Source organism: Poecilia formosa, unplaced genomic scaffold (assembly GCF_000485575.1).
Source record: "Poecilia formosa unplaced genomic scaffold, Poecilia_formosa-5.1.2 Scaffold28, whole genome shotgun sequence".
NCBI lineage: Eukaryota > Metazoa > Chordata > Actinopteri > Cyprinodontiformes > Poeciliidae > Poecilia > Poecilia formosa.
Window position 1 is genome coordinate 1,507,833 of NW_006799967.1, and position 27,925 is coordinate 1,535,757.

A 27,925-nucleotide genomic window follows, 5' to 3' on the forward strand; every position below is an offset into this window, starting at 1 on the left:
CTACACAGCATTTAGAGAGCTCAACTACAGAGTTACTGCTGATAATCACCTTCAGATCTCCTGCATCCCTGTTTAAGCAGAGTCCTGATCAGATGATGGGTCAATCAAACCCAGAATGTGACAATAATGTCCATTATCGTCAAAACGTTTTTAATTGGAAACAATTTTGCACATCTCGCGCCTGCTTCTGGGTTTACATTATCACCAATTTGATCAGTCTTGCTTATGAGTTATATCCAAAGAATTAAATTGAAATAACACCAGCCAAATATTAGGTTTTTCACATGTATTGAAGTCAGAAGAAAGGGTTTGTATAAGAACAGCCAAAATGAACCAAAACATAAAACACCCTTTTTTTTAACAGTGTACCAATGTTTGAGACTGGTGAGGGACATAAAAATGTCTCAAAATAAACTGAAACCAGTCACCCCACTGTCCAGAAAACAGTTTACTTTGGAGGACATTCAAAGCACCTGGCAACATGTCTGGGTCCAACTGGGCTGAAAAACTAACTGCATCTGTATCACTCCCTTTCTTTCTTTTCTTATTTTTAAGAAATTAAAATAAAATAAAATAAAATAAAATAAAATAAAATAAATAAAGAGATATTAGACCGCTGTGTGACTATAAAGTATGTACATAAATACTGAAATAAGTCTAATTTATATCTAATTTAGTGCAAGCTTGGTTACTAACCAAATATTATGCTTTTATTTCTGTGGATTAATAAAGATGACATCCATTTCTCTTGTTCCTTTTAGTGCACCCTGATTTTTCAAATACAGAAACACAGAGCAACATGCATAAATAAAAACATTTGGTAACACTTTATTTGAAGGGGTGTGCATAAGACTGACATGACACTGTCATAAACATAAACATAAACATTTGCATGATTTTGTAAAGTATGATAATTTAATGCAAAGTTGCCATTTTTAATGGACTTTCAATGCAACTTTTAGAGCAACTTTGCATTAAAAGTGTCATTATTTACCGAATGACACTTCATGATAACTGACATAAACATTCATAAAGACTCCTTTATGTTCATGACAGATGTTAAGTCATCTTTATGACAGTGTCATGTCAGTCTTATGCACACCCCTTCAAATATAGTGTTACCAAACAATTTAAATTTCACTCTGTCCTCCCTCTGAATTTGCATCTTCCAAATCATTCCTGCTGCACTCAGTGCTACAGCCATTTTTCTGCTTCATCATCTTCTAATATTAATTCTAAACATTGTAATAACATTATTATTATTATTATTATTATTATTATTATTATTATTATTATTATTATTATTATTATTATTATTATTATTATTATCACCACAACAATAGCAATGACGTTCTTCTCCTAACGTCATTGTGTCATTATTGTCATCGTTTCACAATTTAATTTCTTTATGGACAGATTAAAAAAATATTTATTTACCAATTTCATATCTGATTCTAATGATCACATAAGCATTAATTTAATTGATGGCTTATTGTTGCATTATTGAGACTCGACAGCTTTTCTATTAGCAGGAAAGTCACGAATCCACTGGGGTGGCTTGTGGTGCTTTCAAGTACCATCTGAAATGAAGGTAATTTATCAAAATTTTATCAAAACCTTATGTTTTTTCTTTAGGGATTCCTAATTTTTTAAAAGAATGCTGGATAATTGTTTGTTGTAAATTTTACCCTTGGAAGAAGTTCAGTTGAAAGAAAGAAAAAAAAACATATAAATGAATAAACAGAGCAACATGAGTTGGTAAGTGAAAAGCAAAGATCCGTTGAGCACTAGGACCTCGCAGGTGGGTGTCAGCTGACCGAAGCGAGGCAGCTATAATCAACGCAGGGCTGTTTGACCTGAAGCTTTTTTCGTCTGGCTCGAAGAACGGACCTGTCTGCCGAAACGGGCCCATGTCTGAAAACCCAGACAGACGCTCACATTTTCACAGAAAGGATACTACAAGCGAGTACGTCGGACGCGACAGAGCAGGTAAAAGCCTTTCTGTGTCAGACATGTTTTTGCCTTTAACGGAGGGCGGAGGGAGAAGGTGGGGGGTGTTCTCATTTATGAGCCGTCGGCTTGTAAGTCCTCTGTGTGAGCTTATGTTGTTGCTTTATCCGCGGCAGCAAGATGGAGTGTGAGTGGAAGCCAGACGAGCAGGGGCTTCAGCAAATACTACAGCTGCTGAAGGAGTCTCAGTCACCAGATACGTCCACGCAGAGATCCGTCCAGCAAGTATCCTTTCCTCCGGTTTAAGATTTATCCATTTATCACAGCCCAGTCACACTCAACAGGCTAGCTGTAGCTAATGTACGCCAAGGTGTTTACCATTAGAATCATGTTCGCCTGTGCTGACCGGGTTTTCTCTCTTTTTTTCCCCTTTTTCTTCCCATAATAACCTCACCAAGGTTCATGTAAACAAGGTCATGTATGCCGTTATTGAAAAGTCAATGTAAAAAGCTGTTAATGTCAATAATTAGATTAAAAACAATGACATTTATGATGTTTTTTTTATATTTAATTTATTTAAGATAAAAATAAATAGGAATTTTATCAAATAATCATGTTATCCCCAATTTTTTTCCTTTCAGTTTAGTTTGAACGGCTGTGTTCACAGAAAAGTCTCACTAATTATTACACACTAAATTGAAATCTTGTTTTTTGTTCTACCTATGCAATATCACTTTGGCATTATGCTGTAATTGCAGCTTTGGTTGTGTTTTTAATATGCACTTGCATATCTTCAAAAGGAAAGCAGTGACTTGAGATGGCAGTGATCTTACACCACAAGTACAAATTACTGAGAGGCTGCATGAAAACAAGATGATACACATAGTTTAGACTCTCCTTATTTAAAGCGCCACAGCATCTCGTGTTTGAACAAGTCCTGATGAAATTTATTGACTCTATGCAGCTCCGGCCTGTTTTATCTTCTTTCAGCTAATTAGACTGAAGTTCTTTCCGATACACAAGCTCTGAAATGAGCAAAAATTAGGAAAATGTAATGAGCTGCTCCCTTATTTGGATGGTTTAATATCAAGGAATAATCAAAAAGTTGCCATTTTAAAACCACAAAATTTTCCGTCATACCATTGCTATGATGGAAAGCCCTTTTAATGAAATGTCAGGGAATTACCAGAGTTTGAGCTGACTTCATGCTGTGAAGAGTGACTACTATGAATACCATTTCTCGTATGTTGCTCTACACTGCTGAACAGCTGGCTGAAAGGTTACCACACCTTTTCTTTGATTACAAAGTAAAGGTGTAATCTTTAATAAATAAGCCCTAGCTGTAGCTCTTATTAAAGTAAAGGCGTTGTAAAACAAGAAACGAGGAACGTGTTGGTTTAAAAGTAGCCTGCATTTTGCTGAATTTAGTAAATGACTGCTAGAAATATTAATATCTATATTTTTGATTTAAACTAAACAAGCATTTTAGTTGCAGTTGACTTTAATCTGGTACCTTGGTAAAGGTACAAGGAAGACGAAAAGGGCAAAAAAACCCCAAAAAAACTGTCCAGCTGTCATTTGAGCTTTCACGTTGACATTTGCCGTGGTGTCGTTTTTCAACAGGGCGCCAAAAAACGAGCAACGCTCGAATCGCAAACGTGTTGGAATGGACGTGTTTTCACTCTCATGACACATCCGGACGCAGACGTACAGACACTTAAATGGGAGAGGGGGGATAGAAGCTGCCTCAGGGACGAGGGGTGTGCGTGCGTGCGTGCGTGCGTGCGCGCGCGCGCGCGCGCGTGTGTGTGTGTGTGTGTGTGGTTTTTGCTAATTGCAGCTTATACAGTGTTAAGTGCTTCATTACCTCTGCCGTCGTTTCACTCGTGAAGTGTCATCAGATGGAAATGAGCTTTAATATTTTCACATTAGAGGAAAAAAGGATCATCCACAGCGAGGCCGACTTGTTTCTGTGTGGCTGCTTGCTGATCCTAAATGACTTGCTTACGTAACCCCCCCTCCACACACACACACACACACACACACACACACACACACACACACACACACACACACTCTCATATGAGCCACATCATTAGCTCATAGACAATATTGCCCTAAAGACGCCATCTGGTCGGGTACTCACAGTACTCGGTCATAGTAAATGACATATTTATGACCCATTACAAACGTCCACACATTACACCACCATTTACACACATTAACTTTATCCACTACTTCTTCTTTTTTTTTCTTTTGGCCCTGGATGAAAAAGTAAATACTCTGCGTCACTGCTGCTGCAATAAAGATACTGATGTTGTGCATCCCTTGTGTATGGTTGTCATCCTCAACCGCTTTCTTTTTCTCAGAGACTCGAGCAGCTGAACCAGTATCCGGACTTTAACAACTATTTGATATTTGTTTTGACCAAATTAAAATCTGAAGGTAAGCTAACTCGTCTGTCCACCTCCTTCTATTCTCACGTCACATGTCTGTTTGTTTGTTTGCTTTTTCCTCTTTATTCTATGCAACACCTTTTGGAAAGGAGCTATCTGGCCATGACTCAGGGTGACCCTGGGGCATCTTCGCTATAGATGATGTGGCTCTGGGAATATGGGTCACTCTAAATTTAAACCCGATTCCTGGCAGAGATGCAGCGTTTGGCACGACTGTCTGCTAAGTACAAGATCCGAGACGTTTTAATTTGCTGCTTGCACACCTTTTGAGCTCGGTTTAAATGCCGAAAGGTGGAAACATTTTAAATTTAGTGGATTATTGTATTTAAATAGAACGTTAACATCAATAGGGCTGTGAAAAGTATTTGCCCCCCTTTATAGAGTTCAGTCATTAAAAACAGTTTTAATATCAGATGACAGAGTGTCTGCGCATCCTTTTATAACACTTACATTTATGTGTCTAAAATTAAAGTCTTACAGCGTCTTAAATGTCGTAAGAAAAAATGTAAGTCGGCCTTAAATACATTACAGGGTGTCTGCACATCCTTGAAAAGTTTTAATTCCATGAATCTAAGATAATGGCCGTAAAATTTCTTAAATTCGTCAAAAAACAATAAGTTGGCCTAAAATACATTGATCACAGGTCTTAAATTTTGTGTTGGCAGGATTATTTAATCTCATATTCTATGTAGTTTATTTTTCTCATGGGGCTTTTCTCTCAGGCAAATGTTTGAGTCGCTCTCAGACATCTACGCTGCGTTCTGTAAATCGAGGCATCTTAGGCTACCGCTAACTTGCAGCTAATATACTCTTACTAGTTGGTTAGCTTTTTTTTTACGTCTATCTATCAGATTATTGACATTTTTTCTTTGAGCCATTCAGAGGTGAGCTTCCTGGTGCGTTTCAGATCATTGTCAGTATAATGTTATTTTTCTGAATTGCTGTGTTAGTTTCCAAAATGTTTCAACTTTTTTTGGTCTTTTACTTTTTCCATTTATTGACGGGTTGGTTTGGAGAGATTTTTCCCTTTATAAACGGAGTCATCTATTGAAAACAATTTTTTTTAACTCAGACTATTTTTTATATCAAAGCTTGTTTGCAATCTAAAAATAAAATGAAAGGAAAAAAAGAAAGCCAGAAAGGGGGTGAAATAGGTTTTCAATGCACAGTAAAACTAAGTTATGGCAAATAATTACTGTTTTTGTTGTTTTTATTAACATTTGTTTTTGTTTAAGTCTAAGTGATGTTTACAAAATTGCTACCCGTGTATTGTTTACCTTCACTGGCCTGTTTCTGGTCTCCTCACAGACGAACCGACCCGTTCCCTGAGCGGACTGATTCTGAAGAACAACGTCAAGGCTCACTACCAGAACTTCCCAAACGGAGTGTCTGATTTCATCAAGAGCGAATGCCTCCAAAACATCGGAGACTCCTCTCCCCTCATTCGTGCCACAGTGGGTAAGTCGGGTGCCATGTTTTAGGGAAAAATCTGTCCAATGCATGCAATCATTGAGTTTATTTAGTGAAATTTCCAAAACTGCCCCCGCACGTTCAGGAACCACGAGAGATGCATGTCGTATGAAATCCGAATTTCTTCATTGAAATCGTAGCAGACGGCACACACTTACATTCTGCATGCCAATAATACATCTGGCTCCGGTTTCAGTGCCCTTGATGTCCAGCTAAAGTGTATTTTAGTAACCAAGTCGCTAAATCTCATAAAGACTGGCGGGGATCTAGTTCTTGTCATCGGATATTCAGCTTTAATATCTCAATTGCATATCTTCCTAATAACATATCGCCTTAGTTACCACAAAGCTTATCTGTACGTGATTCTAAATGGATATTAGATGAAGTGAGAGTTTCTAGGAAAGACTTTGGTTTTTATTCATCACTACAGCAAAGAGTACACTTATAATAATTTGATATTATGTTAAATAAAAATATTATTCACATAATATAAAAACACTATGTTAATTGATATAAGTGAATACTTTTGCAGTTTGACTGAAATGATTTTCCTTGAGAATAAAAATCTCAACTAAATGTTGACATGTCTGCTTAGTTAGCAAAACCACAACCTTTTATTTGAGTCGTGCAGCCATGAATGTGTTGAACTTCAGGTTCCGGTGCACCAAATGCTGCATGCTTACTGCTCTATCAAACTCAGGCTCATCAGGATGGTCCAAACCCAGTGGAAAGGCATTTGAATCAGAGAAAAGTGTTCTATCGTTTGCGAAGGATAATTGATGAAAATCGACACATTTAGCATCAAACGAATGTCAGTTCGTTATTCCTTTTTTTTTTTTGTTTTTGCCTCCCTTTTCTGAAATGAAAACAAATTCACGCAGGGATGTGTCGGACGTATTGTAGCTAAATTCTATCATGGTGTTGGCAGGACAGCCCGGCAGCCATTACTGTTGTTCTTCCCCTCCTTCACCTCTGACTGCTTGGCTTAGCAGCAGCTTAGCAGGATGCTGCTAACGTGAAGCGACATTCTGAACAGGAGTGCAGCTAAAATCAAAGCAAAGACATTTACTTAAGGCAATTCCTGTAAACAAAAATCTTTCTTCTCTCTTTTTTTTTTTGCTGGCAATAAATGAAATATTAGGAATGCTTATTGTTTATTAAAATATGAGGCATGAGTAGGGACAACGGCGTAAAATTGATTTGATAAAAATTGTGCTTTGGTCATGGGGCTAACTCCAATTAGCACCACGTGCTTCGCGTTGTCAGGACGCCGTAGCCTGTAGCTGCTGTGATCTAAGCTTGCTGTGCTTCTCTAAGACTGGAACATGACCTGCTTAATTTCCCTGTGAAATGTTTTAACAAGTTGTGGTTGGTGTGATGAAAAGAATCTTTCATGAGAATCGGTGATTTGTGGTTTTATTGCTTTCTGTTGAGCCTTCTTGCAGAGCGAAGCCTAGACCTCGGAGTTGCAGCTGCAGCCAATTCAGCTTCTCGTTCCTGTTCTGTATGAAGCTCCTACGTGTGTGTGTGTGCTTGTGGTAGCTGGTGTGATGTTTGTGCGTTCAAGTGTGCAGAGTCAAACTGAGTCTCTCCACCACAGGGATCCTCATCACCACCATCGCCTCCAAAGGAGAGCTGCAAAACTGGCCTGAGCTTCTGCCCAAACTCTGTCTGCTGCTGGATTCTGAAGACTACAACACATGTGAAGTGAGAAGTTCACACGTTTTTCATATGTTTAGCATGTTTGTATACAGTACAGTGGATATATTGGCTATACTTTGCCCATTAACTTTTGCAAAATAGCTTAATTTCAGTCAAGTTGGGCCAATGGCATCCACGGACATTAATTTGAAGTCTTGTTGGTGATTGGAGTTAGGTTCTGGTCTTTGACTGGGCCATTCTAAAACAAGTTTATTCTTTAACCTAAGCTAGGGAATTCTTGCTAGACATTTAGTCTTTTAACGGTTTTATATCCAGTACTACCCTGCAACACATTCTCAATGAAACAATTATTTGCCTAGAATTTGGGTAAAATTGATTTTAAAATCTTTTAAAAATAATGAGGATTAAAGTGCTGCTTTTCAAAATTCCCGTAGCACCTGGCTGTGCTACCTTACTAAGGCTTGCTTGTGTTTTAAACGGGATTCAGCCGTTGTGCTTTTACGTTTTGAGTTTTGGATCCCATGTAGCTGCATAAGAACAAAGGTGGCTGTTTTGTGTTGGTCTGTCACATAAAATTCCAGTGAAATGCAGTCAAGTTGTGACCCGACATGAAAAGTTTCTTTTTTAACAGGGCTGAAAGTGAGCATGTTTGTCACCGAAGACCCCCAGTAAGCAATACGCGTTTGTTCGGTAATTTGTTGTGGGCAGAAAAGAGCTGCGTCTAAAACAGCATCTGGATGACGTCCTGCTGGACAGATGAGCTTAAGGCGGCCTCACAGCTGGAGCGGCAGCTACTACCACAGATTATTCAACATGGGAATATCATCAGTCTCTCTTTTTCTGTCATAACCTGAAAACCATATGACCCCATTTTCTGGCATTTAGCACATAATCACACAGAATGGGTTTTTTGCAGTGGATATTTGGGGGAAGAAAAAAAAAACAAACCTTTTTTTCCCCATGTCCTCCATGTTTGTTTTTAATCTATTATCCATTGTCATTCAGTTTTTTTGGACTTTAAACTGTAGATTTGGCTCCCTGTCAGATTCACAGTTTGATAGCTACATATTTAAATGCTCCAGAGCAACGTTGGAATAAATCACAGCAGTTTGTATGTTTTGTTGCATCATAAAAGTGTCTCGCCAGTTTGACCGGACAGGATTGCTCGTTACACCAGGAGCATCCAGATGACTTTCAGGAAGCAGGATTATCTGACATTTAAGGCAGAGGTGTGGGGCAGAAAAAAAAAAAAATGGATCCCCTCGTGGCAACCCAGCCATCATCTCTTATAAAGCTGATTCAGAGTCTTAGATTTAGGTCAGCTATTTACTGCAGAGGATCTTGAAGTGTGTCTCGGTGTGTGTGTGTGTGTGTGTGTGTGTGCGTGTGTGTGTGCGTGCGCGAGTGTGTGCGTGCGCGAGGCTTAAGACTGAACAGCGGCAGAATGTAAAAACCCTTTAGTAGAGTTGATACGTTTTCTAAAAGCGGCTTGAAGGCCGCAAAGCTTCTTAATGTCTGATTTTGAAGATGATTAAATTAATGCTGGAGCACAAATTGTCCTCCAGGTTTAGATGTGTTCTAAAATACTTCATGTTCTTCTGTTCTTGGGTTGTTGTAGCAATGTGGACATACCTTCTGAAACAGTGTTTCTCAATCCTGGTCCTCACCGCCCGCCTGTCCTGCATCTTTTAGGTATTTCCCCTCTGCCACACACATGAATTGTATCTCTGGGTGATTAACGGGCTTCTGCAGCACTTGATGGTCATGCAATCATTTGAATCAGCTGTTCTGGAATCGAGACACATCTGAAACATGCAGAGCAGGGGGGCGGTGAGGACCAGGGTTGAGAAACACTGTTCTGAAACTATTGTTCAGCCTAATGGAAGCACATCTGACTAGCAGCAAATGCCACAGAAACGTTTACTTTTTCCTGAAGTAAAGAATCCAATTATAGATGTGTGATTGTTGCGAATGTTTGTTTGCAGATTTATAAAAACAAGGCTATTTTTGATGAATTATACCTTTTTGCTGTCCCACTCAACGGTAAATTTAATACAGTTTAGTTACTCAGTGCAATGAAATATTACACTGCATTCTTTCAGTGTTGCATTTTTGTTAGCACCAACATTTTTACGTTCATATGACACAGACACATAAGGAACAGTAAAATCTACCTTTGAGAAAGCTAGAGTACAAATGCCTGAATTAGGACTTACTAGTTTTAGATGCATTTTCCAGGTGAATCTGTATTGAGGTGTTCTCTGTAATTTTGCTGGCAATAATCAACACTTATAAATAATCCTCAGTAGCTGTGTTTCTGTTAGAAATGCACGCAAAACTTTTTTGATATTCCGCTAATGTAGAAAAAGCACATTTTTGCATTTGCGGTGTTTCTGTTTAATAAGAAACTCAATTTATAATCACGCGTGAATATGTTTGTTCAAGGATAAGCTATTATAAAAACATCCCACGTCATCTTCCCACCTACCACTTCCTGTTGTCTTCTTTGTCGTTTCTGCCAGTAGTAACATCCGGATTTTGATCATGTAATGCGTTTGTTGCGAAAAAAAAAAATGTTTCCATTACAGTTTTGCAAAATGCACTAATTTTGATACGGTCGCAAAACCAGTGTAGCGCCAAAACGTTTAGCAAAAAAACAAACATGAGCTTTTTTAAATACACGTGTTCCATAAAGCTTTGTTCTGTATTTCTAATTGCGCACTAATATAGTCAATGAGGACACAGCTGGTGTCACAACTACTGGTGTTTTGCTGTCTACCTTTGGAACATATTGACATGATTGTGCAGTTTCAGAGGCGCACACGTTGCTGTGAGATTCCAGCCCTGAGAAACATTTGCTGTGCTTGGCTAATTTCAGGTATTAGCATGTAGTAGTTGTGCGTTAATTTTAGGTTTATGATGTGATGATGTAAAACGTCAGCTCAGACTTTGCGGAGCTGCATGACATCGTTGTCTTTTTAGCTTTATTGAGATAGCCACATAGCCCAGTTAAGTAAAAAATACCTTTTTAGCACTTTGGAAGTGGTATTAGTTTCAAGCTTACTGCCGGATCTTTGTTTATAGTTTCAGATCAGTATTTGGTTGATCAGGCCGAACTCATGTGGCCGTGCTTCACACCCAACCCCCCCGCGTCCCTTGCTCTATAAAAAGGAAGAAGCAGGTGTAAGGTTGGGGCCGGAGGCGCAGTGGCTTAATATAGGTTTTGCCTGGACAGTTTCACGGTTTTGATTAATGGCAGTTGGCATGTGGACGCAGCGGAGTTGTAAAGGTCAGTTCGATTTCTTCTCTGCCTACGTTGCTTGCCGGCGTGTTTCGGCTCCCCGTCAACGCTCGTGCGTTCATCTGATTTCCAGGGCTGTCGAGTTCGCCGAACACACCTTGTTCACGACTTCACTGTTTACACTCCTGTTGCCTCTCTCCGCTCACATATATGCTCATTTAACAGTTTGACTTGTTTTCACATAGGAAAGCAGCTTCTATCTTATTTTTCAGTACTGTTAAATGTCACACGCATCAAAGAGCTTCACAATATCTTATTTTTCCTGTCAACCCAGAGATGACATTTCCACAGGCTGATGCTTCTCACCAATTTTGTTGCTTTAACGCCTGCAAGTACTTGGCATTCTAATGAGTGAAAGTGCTTCATAATGTCACCGTCTGCACCGCGGCATGTCTGTGACCTTGACACTCTTACCCTTTCCATCTTATTTCATCCCCCCACATTATTTTTTTTCCCTCTTCGTCGTCGTCGTCTTCTCTGCACGCTCTGTATCTGTCATCTAAAAAGGGAGCCCTGACATGGGAGCAGGTTTCCATGGAAACACATTTCACACATAACGTCTGTGTGGGTGCCGTCTGCTTCTCTGGGCTGCTTTTTTTAGAATATGCACCATATTGTAAGGCTGAATACTAAACATCTGCCAGGCAGCTAATATTAACTGAGAGAGGTGCGTTTAAGGGCCGCTGGCCAACAGATTGAAGGTTGTTGTAGCAGAAGCAGGTGAATCCTGTTGAGGTTTGTGAAACATTTGTTTACAGTAGAGCAGATTACACCAGGATTTGCAACATATTTCAATATTTTTGAAAGCTTTCGGCTGAAGAGAAATCACCATCAACTGCATTGAGGTCTGTTTCCTGTAGCTGCGGTTCAGACAATCTGTCTGACTTGATGCTTATTTAGAATAGAATACCTTATTAATCCCCCACATTTGCAGAATTGTGAAACATTTTAGACCTATTTTTTTTTTCCTCATTATTTTTTCTTCTTTTTGCATGTCGTCTTTAGGGAGCGTTCGGGGCGCTGCAGAAGATCTGTGAGGACTCCGCCGAGATCCTGGACAGCGACATGCTGGATCGTCCTCTTAACGTCATGATCCCCAAATTCTTGCAGTTCTTCAAGCACAACAGCCCGAAAATTAGGTAACAAAAACATTTTTTTCTTTAGTTGCTATGAATGCTGTTTTCAAAACCTAGGTTGCTTTATAAACTTTACAGTGGATGTGTTACCATTGTGGAAGTTAAGATGCTGGTTTTCTCTGTATTTATTGACAGATTAAATCCTGGATTCCCTCTGATGCTTTGTTTTATGTTTTTGTTTTGTTTTTTTTCAGCTAATGTCACAGTTTTTTTATTTATTTCTAGGATTTAAATCCGGTACTGGAACATCCATGTCAATTATGTGTCTGTGGAACCATTTTTTATGGCGATTTGTCCTTGGTGTGCTCCGATTGCAGTTTCTGGCCATTCACCGATCTTTAAAAAGCATGACCTGCCAATTCCAAGTTTGTGCAATATCGATTTAAAATTTTATTTTATTTTTTTACATTTTTAAATATAAAATGTGTTTCGCAATATCGTGCATTAAACAAAACTTCTGTGCATTTGGAAGGAAAACAAGCCCATAGCATCACACATCTACACCGTAATTCACAGTACGGTGTAGATGCTTTCTTAACACTGTTTACTTTCCATGGTGGCAAGATAAACTCGTCTTTTTCTCATTTTATTGCCAAGGAAACTGAATGTCATGAATTACTACTTGTTGGAAGTTTTATAAACTATCATTTGTTTAAGATTAATTGGCAGGTGTACCAGTAATTGTGCAAAAAAAAAAAAAAAGGTATTTTATTTCCCACTGACTCAATACGGTCAAATAAAATATAGTATTTTTCTTCATTCTTCAGTATCAAAGACTGAAGAAGCAGCAAAAGCTACATTTAGTGCAAGTTTTTTATTTTTTTTTTTTAAAATAAATCTTTCCCCGGTTTGAAAACGTTCTTGTATGTGCAGATTATGAATATTTTTCTGTTCTTAATGTGCCATTGATGCACAGTCAGTTTCTCTATCCCCACGTTTGAATGTGGCTGCAGTTTGCATTTAAACCGAAAACAAGAAGTCCATAAAAAGTAGCACAGAGGCTGCATTTATAGTGGGCAGCATGTGAGCAAAACAAGCCAGTGTGACTCTCAAGTGGTGTGGTTATTGTGTTGCAGGTCTCATGCCATCGCCTGTGTCAATCAATTCATCATCAGCAGGACTCAGGCCCTAATGCTTCACATAGACCCGTTCATCGAGGTAAGCGCAGTGCATGTGGACGCATGCGGCATCAATTTGGAAAAATGTGCATTTGAGTTAGTTTTTTTTTGTTTTGTTTTGTTTAAATATCAGCTTTTATCTAAACAAAAATCTGAAAGATGAGGTACCAAACAGCCAACGGACCAATGTTGTTTTGTATAAAAATTTAATTATTCATGTCATTTAGTATTTTTACTTTTTCACATTTTATCACATTAAAACCACACACTTCAGATGTATTTGGGAGTCAAGGATTTGTATTTTAGATCAGGGTTTACTCCTCTGTGGTACTCTTGGATAAAACGTAACCTTTTCAAGGATGCACCAATTGCAGTTTTCCGGCCGATCCACTGATCTTTAAAAAAAACTTGATCTGCCGATTTTGATTTTGGCTGATATCGATTTTTTTTTTTGTTTGTTTTCGTCTGAAAAGCAAAGAAACAGAGAACAGTGGCTGATCTTCAGACAGGTAGATGAGATCGAGTTCACCCAAAATTAAGAAAGTCTTGGCTGATTTATCAGTCACTTTACAATCATGAAGATTATTTCGCGTTACTCTGCGATATAAAATCCCAATCAAATATATTGCAGAGCCCAAAAGGTTGTGATTACCTTTGCGAGGCCACTGTATCTTTTGCCGTTTTTACTACAATTAGTCTTTTTTACTAAAAGAAAATTAAAAGAAAAGGTGCTGGTTTGCGTGTTCTGCAGAACCTGTTTGCACTGGCGACCGATGAGGAGCCCGAAGTGAGGAAGAATGTTTGCAGAGCCCTCGTCATGCTGCTGGAGGTTCGCCTGGATCGTCTTCTGCCTCACATGCACAACATCGTAGAGGTAAACGGCGCAGAATGAAAACATGTACTCCCGGAGAAAACTGAAACTAAACGCAAAGTCTTCTTCTGAACGCTCAGATTATAGCAGGTCTATGTCCATAATTAAATAAACAAAATGTTGACTTTATTATTGGTGTTAGAATTGTGAAAGTGTGTTTTTGTGTGGCTACAGTTTGTCAGTCATGAGAAACGTTTTCATACAGCTAAATGTCTGTGAGGCGAACTGTCAAGAATAAGAAATGAGAGAAGCATCAGATGACGGTTATTGTGTTTGATTTTGGAGCAGCTGTTTTGACAACTAAGCTAAAATGAAAGCTCACCATAATGGACGGTTTTAAAACTTACAGACTGTGGCTTAAGTGTCTTCCAGGTTTGAAAAAGTATGGAGTTTGGAAGAAAAGCTTGAAAAGATTTTACGTACTTAACGAAATACACATTTTCCATCTGTCCATTTAGCTAATCATCTAGATATTCACCCATCTATCGATTCATCGATTCTTCTATCTCGTGACCACTGCGGATGTTTTTACAGTTTTGTCGCTATCGTTTAAGCAACTCTGGAAAAGCCTTACATTTTTTCATTTCAAGTTTCGAGTTCATATATCTAAATTATTAATTAAGGCCTTGTAAAGTCTTAAATTAATTTGAAAAAAAGTGCAGGTTAGCCTTAAACACATTAATCACACGTCTTAAGTTTTGGTGACTATTTAATCTCGTTTTTAATTTTTTTGTGGGGCTTTTCTGTCAGACGAGCATTTCAGTTGCTTGCAGATATTTGTGTCACGTTCTGTAAATTGAGGCAGTTGAGGCTACCGCTAACTTGCTGCTAATTTTCCCTTCTTTTTTTTTTGCGTCTGTCATGAATAAGTGTAAATTTATCGACAGCCTCCCAGATGACTTTGCAGTGCTAGATTTATTCTATGCAAAAAAAGCAAAAAAAAAAAAAAAAAAGCTTGACACTACTACAATATAAAATATGCACTTTTCTTGTAACACAGCTGTTAAATTTCATGTGTAATGATCTTGAAAAGTCTGAAATTTGAGTTGGTGAAACCTACGGAAATCCTGGAGAAGAATCCGATTTCTATCTAACCAAAGTCAGACGTTAATATTTGATGATTGTTCTTGAGTATTTACTTTTTTTATTTTATTTTATTTTTTGGCAGTACATGCTCCTGAGGACCCAGGACCCAGACGAGAATGTCGCCCTGGAGGCCTGTGAGTTCTGGCTTACACTGGCCGAGCAGCCGGTGTGTAAAGAAGTGCTGTGCGGTCACCTCTCTCAGTAAGAAACCGCTCACACAAGTTTGTGTTGCGCTTTTAATTTTAAGACCGGTTGATTCATATCCGCCTGGGCAACAGAACGATTTTCTTCCTCATGGCCTCATGTTGGGCTGAGTAAGAATCTCTCTGGCTGCTGGCCTCTGCGATATCGTATGTCACCAATCTGCCACATTAAGCCGTGCCTAAAGTAGACCCTCAGGTGTGAGTGATTGCCTGTGAACTTGAACTTATCCTTGCACATTTTTTTTTTCCACATAATTTTATCCCTGGCTTTTGCTCCAGGCTCATTCCTGTACTTGTCAACGGGATGAAGTACTCGGAGATCGACATCATCTTGCTCAAGGTCAGTCTGCGTTCCCTAATGTGTTTACCTGGAAGAACAAGGATGAAATACTCCATGAATCAGGATGGCACGCGCTTGATTTAAGTCGTCCTTACCGTTTATGTCCCGAACATGTAACGCAAAGCCCTATTTAGCCGAGTTTAAAATGTCTCTGGCTTTAGGGGGACATCGAGGAAGACGAGGCCATTCCAGACAACGAGCAGGACATCAGACCGCGCTTCCACCGCTCCCGCACGGTCGCCCAGCAGCATGAGGGCGACGGGATCGAGGAAGATGACGACGACGACGATGAAATGGACGACGACGACGACGACGACACGATTTCTGATTGGAACCTGCGTGAGTTTTGGTGCCCGACTAGACGTCCCTAATACTGCAAAAACACAAAACCTTGCCAAGCATTTGTGGTCTGGTTTGTAGTTCAAATATCTTAAAGCACTGGAAATAAGATAAAACTAACTCACAAGTAACGTTTCAGCAGAGAAATAGGAACTTGTTTTAAGTAAATAATTCATTAATATTGATAAGAAAGCACTAGGTCCACTTGCAGATTGTTTTGCTCATCACAAGTCAGTTTTCACATTTTATAAGTGAAAAAAATGAGCTCCCATATGTTGCTGAAAAGTTACTTGTAACTTAGATTTGTCTTAACTAAAAATTGCACTAGATTCTATGTTTATTGCAGTGTATGTCTAAAAGTTGTCCTTTTTCATATCAACTGCTCCTAAACTTGTGATTCATTTTTCAAATTTTTTCTTGTTCTTCCTGTTATTTCTCTTTGCACACTTCTATGTTTCAATGCTCTCGAAATGTTAGGAAAGTGCTCTGCAGCAGCGCTGGACGTGTTGGCCAATGTGTTCAGGGACGATCTGCTGCTGCACATCCTCCCACTGCTCAAAGAGCTGCTTTTCCACCCTGACTGGGTTGTAAAGGAGTCTGGCATCCTGGTGCTGGGTGCTATAGCTGAAGGTGGGGATCAGGAGGAAGACGCAGGGAGAGAGGAAAAATGTTCAGAAGAATGCTTAAATTTTAACTTTTCTTTCTTCCTTTTTTTCCCCCAGGTTGCATGCAAGGCATGATCCCCTACCTGCCTGAGCTCATCCCGCACCTCATCCAGTGCTTGTCTGACAAAAAGGCACTGGTGCGATCCATCACCTGCTGGACACTGAGTCGCTACGCGCACTGGGTGGTCAGCCAGCCCCCAGATATTTACCTGAAGCCTCTAATGACTGAGCTACTGAAGCGCATACTGGACAGCAACAAACGTGTGCAGGAGGCCGCTTGCAGGTAAAGAAAATGTTCACACTTGTTGAACTTTTTCAAATTTTGTTTTTTTTTTAACAGGCACAAGGTGAATATATTTTATTGCAATTTTATACGACCAACAAAACAGAAACATGTGGATGGAATGTAATAGATGGTTTTCCCCAATTCATTTTGGAAATAAAAATGCATGCATAGATATTTAGCCCCATCTGAGTCGGCACTTTCTTTCCAATTGCATCTTGAAATACTTTGGTTATGTTTTCACCTCCTTTCCACATCTAGAGACCAAAAAAAATGTCCGTTGTTTTTTTATAAAACGGCACAAACTGAATTAGATTGGATGGTGAACAACAACATTCAAGTCTTCATAGGTGGTGGACAATATGGACTAAAAATTGTATTGCAATATTTTATGGTACTATTGCCATGATTTAAAAAAAAAAAGTTTATTACTTCTCTGTGTGGCTGTGACTGCATACCACAGCATTCATTGCATCACAAACACAAATACTGTTTCCTATTTGTAACAGGTTTCTTCAGGACGCCACTTCCTTAAATAAATTAGATTTATATCGCTGAACTCCAGACAGTGACTACATTTATGAGACTTTTGAATTTTCTGATATTTATCAATGCTCTCGTGGAACAAATAGTGGAGAAAATAGTGAAAATATTATATTTAACATCATTAATTGAAATAAAAATTCTTGCCATGCTAAGAAATTTTTCACGATAAATGATGAGCGACACGATAAACGTACACCCCTAGGTGTTTACAGAGGTTTTGAATTAGGTATTGCTTTGGACTTGGAAACGGAAAAAGAATAAGTAATGTGGATAACGTGTGAAAAAGTTCAAAGAGTAACACATCTGCATGGATCATAACCTCCATTTTTAATTTCCTCTACATAGCGCCTTTGCCACGTTGGAGGAGGAGGCTTGCACAGAGCTGGTGCCCTACCTGGCGTTCATCTTGGACACGCTGGTGTTTGCTTTCAGCAAGTACCAGCACAAAAACCTGCTCATTCTCTACGACGCCATTGGGACGCTCGCGGATTCTGTGGGACACCACCTAAATAAACCGGTACGCAGGACGACAGAAACGTGCAGCTTCGCTTCCTAGTCGGTGTGAATTTTGACATGCCACATACTGTTGTGTCTGCTTCCTCATTTTACCTTTGTTGTGCTGGTAGTGGTAAATGCACTTTCAGACCTAATCAGTCTAGACAGCCTTTCCTGAAGGTAAAAGACAAAAAATTTGTTAGATTACAGGATGCATTTGTATATTTTTAAATAATTGTGGTTTTAATTTTCTGTCGAATTTTAATAGGAATACATCCAGATGTTGATGCCACCACTGATACAGAAATGGAACCAGCTGAAAGATGAAGACAAAGATCTTTTTCCTTTGTTGGAAGTAAGTTTTTTTTGTTTTGTGTTGTTTTTTTAGCACTGGTCCAGTTCAAGTTTTATCATAGTTTCATGATTAACATGTGCTACTAATACTCCGTTCTCTCCTCAGTGTTTATCCTCGGTAGCCACAGCCCTTCAAAGCGGCTTTCTGCCCTACTGTGAGCCTGTTTACCAGCGATGCGTCAACCTGGTCCAGAAGACGCTCGCTCAGGCCATGGTGAGTCTGTAGTTCTTAGAAAAGTCAGCCTACCTACCTCAGCGTTAACTCTGCTCTGATCTGCTTTGCAGAACTATAAATTGAATGAATGTAGTGTCTATTTAAGATTTAAAATAAATTAAAAAAAAAAAACCTTATTCAAAGCACTTCCAACAGGACGTTGTTGAGAAATTGTTGGCATTGTAGCTTAACTGTATTCTTGTTTGAAATGCAAGAAGAAATGATCAACTTTTTAAAAAAATTCTGGATTCTAGGAGCTAATTACTATAACATCTTGAAACATGCCTGATTTATTCAGGCTGTGAAAAATACAAGAAAGAACAATACTTTTAGGAGACAACAGGAAGGCTAAATGTTTCATCCTTTTGAACTTAAGCCCTCCATCTGAGAACTTAAGTTCAAACTACAATTTGATTAAAAGATTCTGTTTTTTTTTTTTGGTTTTTTTTTCTACCACCGTTCAGCTTCACCAGTCACAACCTGACCAGTATGAGGTACCGGACAAAGACTTCATGATTGTGGCTCTGGACCTACTGAGCGGACTGGCCGAGGGCCTGGGCGGCACCATCGAGCAGCTGGTCGCTCGTAGCAACATCCTCACTCTCATGTATCAGTGCATGCAGGTAAAGAGGCTGTCAGAGCACGCTGCTCAACAGACTAGTGAACTGGCGAGCATTGTCGACAGCTGTGTTGTTTCGTTCAACTTCAGGACAAAATGCCTGAGGTGCGTCAGAGCTCTTTCGCTCTGCTTGGGGATCTCACCAAGGCTTGCTTCCAGCACGTCAAACCCTGCATCGGTATGGCCGCTGCTGCTGCTGCTGTTGTTTTGAAGCTGATCTTGGTAATAAACAGTCACCAAGTTGATTGATTTTTCTTTTTTTTTTTTTCTTTTACAGGTGATTTTATGCCCATACTGGGTACAAATTTGAACCCAGAGTTAATATCTGTGTGCAACAATGCAACCTGGGCAATCGGAGAGATTTCTATACAAATGGGTGAGTTGAGCTGCTTCCAGATCATCCGTTTTTAACCTAGTAACCTGCTTTCAAAAACAGTAACGGTTATTTTCTGTTTTATGAAATGCGACTTGCAGGGCCTGAAATGCAGCCTTACATTGCCATGGTGCTGCACCAGCTGGTGGAGATCATTAACAGACCCAATACTCCAAAGACTCTACTGGAAAACACAGGTACCACACGGTGGTAGTGCTGAGCCAGCCACACAGGGAGGTGCTCACTTTCTCACTCACTCACTCACTCACTCACTCACTCACTCACTCACTCACTCACTCACTCACTCACTCACTCACTCACTCACTCACTCTCTGACTCGCCCAGGTCCTACTCAGTCAGTACTCGCCACACTCACAAGGATGCCTGTTCTGGTCTTTTAATCTCTGTCCAAACAACCCTTTCTCCCAAAGAATGAGCCTTACATGTTTCGCTGGTTTCTCGCTTAATCTGCTCAAACTACAGTTATTGACTTGCAGCCCACCGCAAAGACGTCTGGGTCGAGATAAAAGAGAATTAAAAACCCGGCGCTTAAATTCCTGACGCTCCTGAAACGAGCCAAACCATGCAAGAGCCCAGTCTTCTTGGGAGTCGACTAATCTGGACGGACTGACAAGCGAAGCAGGATGCTGAAATAGGACAGAATGAAAAGCTTAGATATCCTCACAGCCTCACGTAGTTACTAAAGGCATACTTGTCTCTTCAGTTAAACGCTAATCCTGAACGACTGAGAGAATGCCTAAACCAGCACATACATGATGACACAGAGCTTAGATTTCAAGTTTCTAAAAGGTTACACTCTGCTTTTGTTTTCACCATTAAGAATTGTATTGGGAGGAGTCAAAATGACCAAAAAAAAGAGGGAAAAAAAAAGCATGCAAGGGTAAAGTGTGACCTTGCCTAAAAACAAGATAAATTAGGGATTCTGTAGATGTGTACCTGTTTGTTTTGCTGTCAGTTTGTGTTGCTTTTATTTACTGTTCTTTAAATGTGAATGCATTTCTGCTAATAGATGTTAAATGTTAAGAATGGCCAATGTTTAATGCAGGATACACGATGATGGAAGAGTAATCACGACTTTGTCGTAAAAATGCTCAAATGTCTGACGATAAATTTCGCCCGCTCTGTTTTCGGAATACAGTGCTTTGCGTATGCGTATTCCTTGAACTTCTGCACATTTCGTTGCAGTACAACCATAAACTTCAGTGTATTTTATTGGGATTTTTTTTTAGGGTTTGGTGTGAAGTTTGCTGGAGTTTTTGTTCCGGTAACGGGGAATAAAAAACAAAAAAAAACCTGCTTTGGGAATGATTTACTTTAGCAAGTTGACTTGCATGCCACGCCACACTTTTCAGATTTTTTACCAGTAAAAATCCCCCCCCCCTTTACAAGTATGCAAAATATCCTGATTCAACTCATGGAAGTTTGTGGATGTAATGTGAAAATATAAAGTGGTTCAATGGAATATGTATTAATTAAAGCACTGTATTCGAACATGGCAGAGAGAACATTCAGGAAGTGAAAAGAGCCAAGTCAGACTTTCCACTCATGCATATAAAGCTAACGTTAAATATATTTCCAAGAGAGCCGGTTTGGCTGGAACTAAATTTAAAGCCGTCATTTTGTGCCGAAGCAGCAGGCTGCAAATTCTTGGAGAGCACTGCGCCACTCCTTAGTTTGCCTCTGATCAGCTGATCCTGCACTGAACTTTACTCTAATGAGCGTACCATCTGCTTTCTGCATGTGTCATTGGACTGTTCATAAATGCCTGTTTGTTAATGAGAATGTTGCATAGTTTTGTGTCTCTTAAACTTAGGTCCTCCCTCCTCTCTGCCTCATAAGAACCTGCTGTGCTGGATACTAGTCTCCCTCCATTGTAGTTGGCTTGGAGTAATCTTGTCATTTCTTTTCAAAAAAGAAAACAAACAAACCAAAAAATATATATATATATTTCTGTTTATTGAAATTTAACATCTGTGAGTTTAAGGGAGAAATCTCGTTAGCTGCTCTTGCACACGCTACAATTTTTAAATTTTTTTTTAAATTTTTTTTTTACTATTAACTCACCTGTTTGTTTTTTTGTTTTTTTTTTTTCGAATTGTGCATTTTAAGTTAAACTAACAAAGAGATTGAATCCATTTTTTTTCTTATCAGATCCGAAAAGCTGTTTTAACGGTTGCCGAAAGCAGACATCCACGTTTGCCTTTTTTTTTTTAATTTATTTTATTTTTTTCTATGAATGTCTTGTCAGAGTTGTCAATGTGTTCTCCCTTAAACGTTCTGTATGTCTTTTTTTAGAGTGCCATGTTTTAAATTCCTGCCCACGACCGAAGGGAGGGGCAGTAATAATCAACGCTAGTGAAAGTCTGTTTATTATCATACACAGATTCTGTTGATTTATGTCTCTGAGTTGTTTGTTTTTTCTTTATTTTTTCTCCTCCCCCCTCCTCATTGCTCATGTCTTCGTTGGCGTTTGGTGGTGTGTAACCGTGATTGCGTTACCTTAGCAATAACAATTGGTCGTCTTGGTTACGTTTGTCCTCAAGAGGTGGCACCCATGCTACAGCAGTTTATAAGACCCTGGTGTGTATTATTCAATCTTTTATTTAATTCATCTTCTCTCTGCTCTGCTCTTCTCATCTGTCGCCTGTTCCTCCCCCCTTCCTCTCCCCTGTTGCTCTCCTCTTCTCTTCCTCGCTCTCCTTCTAAAACAAACTTCTTTTTTCAGTTTTTTCTTATCAGTTTGTAATCATTGCCAACCATGTGACTAACCCTGTCCTTTTTAGGTCCTACTTGTGATTTTTTCTTTTCTTCTTTTATTTTTTTTGCCTCAGTAGCACCTTCATATTACACGTTAATTTGTTTAATTTCTAGTTTTTTCACATTGTTAATTGTCGCTAACAACTTCTAAGATGCATGGGATCAGACTTTGTCACATGCCTTGCTGGTTCAAAAACAGAGAAAGGCCTTTAATGCCAAAGAGCATTCCTAAAATCCCTTTCTCGTTTCATAGTCGCCCAGCTGCATGTCCTGTCCCAAAATTATCCCGACCTTTTTTTTATTATTATTTTTTATAGTAAATCTTTCCAAAAACAAAGCAAATTAAAATCAAGGTGCTATACATGAGGTTTTGCTGAACACACTGCACATAGACAGTAACGTTCTTAGATGTCAGTGTGGCTGTGTTTAAATGCAAAAAAAAAAAAAAAATTGATTTTGTTTGGTGTGCATGTTTATTGTGTCAGTGATCACAGGTCATGATAGGAGTTTTTGCAGCCAAAAGACAAATCATAATAATAGTAAAAGAGAAAAAAAACAAACATTTGAATTAAGGGATGCAGTAGGCTGTGTTTATGATTCTTTAATAACTCCTTGATTAGCATTAGCCTTACATAGTGGAAGTTGTTAGTGCACTTGCACAAATTCCTTATCTTGTCACTGGATGATGCTCTTGACATATTCAATGTTGAGTTTGGTCGTCCATGTCGTCAGGTGCACCTCCCTGCGAAATATAAGAGACAATGAGGAGAAAGACTCGGCATTCAGAGGAATTTGCACCATGATCAGTGTAAATCCTGGAGGCGTGGTGCAGGTGAGCTCCAGCCCCGGTCGATTCGGTTCTCTGTGGCTACAGAAGGCGAAATGTTGCCTCACTTCTCTTCTTTGGAACAGGACTTTATATTCTTCTGCGACGCAGTGGCCTCCTGGGTAAATCCAAAGGACGATCTCAGAGAAATGTTCTACAAGGTAAAAATTTGGCAAATGGATGGGTGTAAATAACGTTAAAAAAATAAAATGAAGTCGACTTCACCCGCTCACAGGTGCTAATGGACGGTATTATGACCACAAACGTCTGTGTTCTTCATTATGATTTTCAGTCGTAGACCAACACAAAGCGGTGCAGAACTGAATATCGATCTTGTAGAGTTCACGACTAGGACATTTTTGTCCTCATATAGGTCTTAAATTTGATTCATAATGGTTTTAAACAGTCTTTAAATTGGAGTGAAACCTCCGTACACCTTGATTAAGTAGCACCATTTCAAATCTCAATAAAATTCTTGATTAATTTACTCTCTGAGGACAACCCTGTCCTGCATGAGGTCTGTTTTGAAGGGCAGGGGTCCTTCATGACTTGCTATTAAAAGCCTTTCCTCGTGTTTGGTTTCAGATCCTTCACGGGTTCAAGAACCAGGTGGGCGAAGACAACTGGAGGCGCTTCTCTGATCAGTTCCCGCTTCCCTTGAAGGAACGACTGGCAACCTTTTATGGGGTGTAAAGGCTTCCACAGCACTGTGCCTCATCGCGGGGTCCGTTTTGTTGCTTCCTATCTTGAAAACGAGACGCAAACATATTTTGTGGAGCAACTTTGGCCTAAAATTGAAACCGTTTCCCTTCTCCACACAGGTCATTCACCATGGGAGACGAGACAAGGAACCATCCCAGGGAACATGTTACCCTCTGCAGGGGGGGTCAGGGGGTCGACCCCTCCCCGACCTGGAGGAAGGGGTGGGAGGGAGGTGGTAGTAGCTCCAGTTCTCAGTGCCCTTGAGCGCAAGCTGGGGAGGGGGAGACACTGGCAGTTCAACCTTATCATGGGAGGATCATTCATTTAATCACATCTCAATCACAAATAATAGAAATGATCACGTTTTTCTTCTACTTTTTTTTTTTTCCTCTCCCCCATTTATTCTGCAGACATCTTGCTTCCAGGACTACCGAAGGGTCATTTTAGTGGGGGGAAAAAAACAATGAATCTTTAAGGTATTTGTTGAGGACAGATTCTGAGATTAATGAAACCAATCTTTGAGATACTTTATATTAAAGCAGCTAATGCTAGCAGAGCATTTTGAAATTGGGCGGGGGAGGCGGGGGAAATGTGCTGCATATCATCCAAAGTAAGTAAGTAATGACTTGCAAGTAACCTATTATTTCAACACTTTACGCTCTTGACTTAAAATCACCAGGGAGCACAATTCAAGAGCAGCTTTTCTGGGATTAGGTAGCATGCTTATAATATTGTGGAAAGCTGTCGAACATTAGTGATGTGTGTTGACGGCCATCGTTGCCATTCGATAAGGTTCTTCTTTGATCGTGTAATCTATATTTAAAGTACTTTCTGTTTCCTCTGCCAGAGAATTACAGCGGCCGTCTGTAACGTAGCATGACAGGGTTTTTACACGCTGGATTCAGGTTGTGTCAAACCTTGGCTGTGATGTGACATTGGAGTGAGTCTCTTTACTTTGTGGTGTGAATGTGACTTTTTTTTTTTTAGAGAGAGAGAGAGCAAGCATATCGAATCTTTAAGATGCCTAAATTCATTTTTTTATTATTTTTAAATTATTGTCTGAAATTTCTGAAGGAAAACTGAAGTAGAGCATGCAGGTCATCAGCCTGTGTGTGTCTCTTTTTTTATTTTTAACCTCAGTGATACAAAAACACGTCTGTGAGTTTCGTGAATCAGAATCACACACCCGCATACACACACACACACTCACACACACTTCATCAGATCAGTGTTGAATATGTTGATTTCTCAGTGTATTGAAATTCTGTTGCTGGTTTTTTCGCTTCCTGTGCTTGGGGAAAAAAAAAGCATGATCCTGAGGGTGGCTGTGTTTCTGTGTCGGGTGGCTGTCACTGTGGGGTACTTGGATGCCTTTCATCTCTTGCATGTTGGTGGCCCCTTGCGCGAAAACATTTGGTGGGAAGAGGGTTCTGCGGGAGGGAGGGGAGCTTCAATTCGACATTTTAAGAAGTACATAGTGGACGATGTCTGTATTGCAACACTGGGACGTGTATTAACCTCGCGTATCGCAAACCGGAGCGCTCTCCCTGATCTTCCCCTGCCCCGTTAACTGGATGTAGTTTTAAAATACTGTGAAGAATGTTTAATGTGTCTGCCTGTTCTGTGCCGTTATATATATATATATATTTTTTTTAAGTGTCAAACTGTTAAAAGGTTACAGCCTGAATGTATTCCATGATGAGTTAGAGAGATAGTTTTGCTTTTATTAATTTTTTGTTCTTTTTTTTTTTTAAACACCCAGCCAGGCATTTTTTTCCTCTGCTGGCCAGAGTAATAACTGCAGTATTTAATTCTTTGTAATGCACATATAAAACAAAAAAAATGTACTAAGAAGTACTTGAAATAATGTAGCCAAACCCCTACTGAGGATTAATTATTGCTGCTGAAAAGTTTTCACCTAATGCAATAAGCATCTTGATGCAATTGGACTGCTAATGTAGCTTTATACTTACAGGGATATAACCAGTTCCTTTCAAAAGTTTTCATACCCCTTTAAAGTCTTTTTTTTTTTACATTTTGACACACTACAGCCACAAATTGTGACTCAAATAACGGTAGTAACTAAGAGTAAACGCAAGATAAAAGATGTAAAGTTCATGAAGCGTGTAAAAAATTTAAAAAAAATCTGAAAAGTGTGGCACGCATTGGATTCAGCCTTCAGCTTTACACATTTTAACCCATTTTCTACAAATTAGCTCAAACTCGCTCAGGCAGAATGGAGAGCTTCATCTTTTAACAGGAGTGTTTTGCAAAAATTCCTAATTGGATTTGGCTCTGGACGTTGACCGGTCCATTCTGAAACAAGAACACGCTTTCAGACTAATCCAAGGTTCAGTTCCCAGATTTCTTCAATTTAGGTTTTGCTTAATCATTATTTGCTTTGAAGATATCTGCAATTTAATTTGCACTTGTCAAATCTAAAAAAAAAAAAAAAAAATACGTTTGACATATCTCGAATTGTGGTGTCATCCAAGACATATTTAATTAGAATTGCGACTAGATAGAACTACTTTGACTAGTTATGATTTAACTATTCATATCTGAAATATGTTTCAGATAGTCAGTAATTGATTGCAGATACCTAGAATTAAAGCTTCCATTCAAATTATTGGGGAACCGGACATCATTTGTACTAGATAATGCAATTAGATATACCTTAAATCTATCTCAATTTACTAATACATCTGCTCATAAAGCAACATCAGATATCTGGAATGTCATTTGTTGTGAAGCTGATTTTGGATGAAATCGGCCTGCCATATTGCTTTATGTTGACTCCATAACGTCTCACAAAAAATCCATTGAACTTTGTGGTTATAGTTTGACACGATGTTGAAAAGCTGAGCGCTTTTGAAGGGGACTGCAGCTGGTTTCTTGTAGGTATCATTCGATGTTAAAAATTACAAGACATAATAAATGCATCATGGAATACAGAGGCAAATACTTACGTGTGTGCGTGTATGTTTCTCCCCCATCATTCTTTGTTCAAAATGTGTTTTTCTTTTTTTTTTGTCTGGCACATTCCAGCTGTTTGGCACACAGAGAAGTGGCGTGATCACAGCTAGATGGGGTGTGTTCAGTCCTCGTATTCTTCCACTGAAAGATTGTACGTCTGAGAAAAACAAAACAAAAAAAAACAAACCCACACACACACACACACAAATGAACGCCCGTTGTTACTGTGCTGTCCTTCTGACTTGACCGCTGCTAAACATTGTAGTTGTGTATCACCACTTGAATATGTCTTTTCTAAGTGTAAACCTCAGGTTGCTTTTGTTCCAGTGTTTTTTTGTTGTTGTTTTTTTTCGTTTGTTTGTTTATAATTTCCTTAATGTGTACACCTTTTATGCAGCCCCCCCGTAAACGTCCTGAAGAATAGTTAAAAAGCTTGATTTTCATGCAAGAAACGGATAAAAGTGGATGTCGGATGTTAGCTGATGTTACTTGCAGCACTGTGAGCTGTCAAAGCTAGGGGTTAAAAAAAACAACATTTCAGCAACTATAACTTGCACATATTTCATCAACTTTTTTGCCTAAAATGATTGTGATTGAACAGTGTAATCTCTACACAATGCCATAGGAGCAAACATTTGGGGATTTTGTTGATTTGCAATAGATATTTAGCATAACTGTATTAAAACAAAACCAGGGAGTTGAAAACCATAAAGAGAAAAAAAAAAAAGTTTGCAAGTACAAGTTTGACTTTCTACAAAGCTTTATTAAACGACCGCATTTTATAAAGTACCAACCGGTAGTTAGCGACGACTGTGCAAAGAGCTCCTGTATTCTGTAACTCGATTAGCCTTTAAACTTCAATAGTTAATCTGCCTTCACATTTTTTGCTATGAAAAGCAAAAACATCATTTTGATAGACTTGGTTTCATTTTTTTTTAAAATAAGCTGCTGAATTAAGAAAAAAAAAGTAATACTTTTGGGGCCACCAAATATTTTGGATCATGCAAAGACTCTATATTGTACTGTAGTAATTTTGTAATATTTGTAAAATGATGTAGTGGGTGTGAATGATTACCATTGCTTGAATCTGTACATTGTTCCAATAAATTGTTTACATTATGACAGGTCTTTTGTCTCCTTCCTTTCAGTCTCATCCAATTTC

General features: G+C 39.1%; 1 protein-coding gene across 3 annotated transcripts; it reads left to right on the plus strand.

The window, feature by feature from the left end:
• The first annotated feature begins 1,816 nt into the window (after positions 1-1,816).
• Positions 1,817-27,882, plus strand: tnpo1 (transportin 1). 3 transcript variants are annotated; one of them, XM_007548860.2, is made up of 25 exons: positions 1,818-1,989; positions 2,127-2,235; positions 4,320-4,395; positions 5,715-5,864; positions 7,477-7,583; positions 11,845-11,978; positions 13,052-13,133; positions 13,845-13,967; positions 15,133-15,251; positions 15,533-15,593; positions 15,755-15,932; positions 16,410-16,562; positions 16,655-16,880; positions 17,772-17,943; positions 18,190-18,276; positions 18,382-18,489; positions 18,954-19,112; positions 19,199-19,286; positions 19,386-19,484; positions 19,583-19,678; positions 22,007-22,082; positions 22,992-23,091; positions 23,172-23,246; positions 23,671-23,809; positions 23,907-27,882. In XM_007548860.2, the coding sequence occupies exons 2-24, from the start codon at positions 2,131-2,133 to the stop codon at positions 23,776-23,778; spliced, it is 2,682 nt and encodes an 893-aa protein (XP_007548922.1). In that variant the 5' UTR covers positions 1,818-1,989; positions 2,127-2,130; the 3' UTR covers positions 23,779-23,809; positions 23,907-27,882. The 3 variants fall into 3 exon arrangements, 2 of the variants coding, with proteins under 2 accessions (XP_016525343.1, XP_007548922.1); XR_475970.2 differs by lacking the exons at positions 22,007-22,082; positions 23,671-23,809; positions 23,907-27,882 and having other exon boundaries at positions 1,817-1,989; XM_016669857.1 differs by lacking the exons at positions 22,007-22,082; positions 22,992-23,091; positions 23,172-23,246; positions 23,671-23,809; positions 23,907-27,882 and adding an exon at positions 19,794-20,358 and having other exon boundaries at positions 1,817-1,989; positions 19,583-19,729.
• The last annotated feature ends 43 nt before the right edge of the window (positions 27,883-27,925 follow it).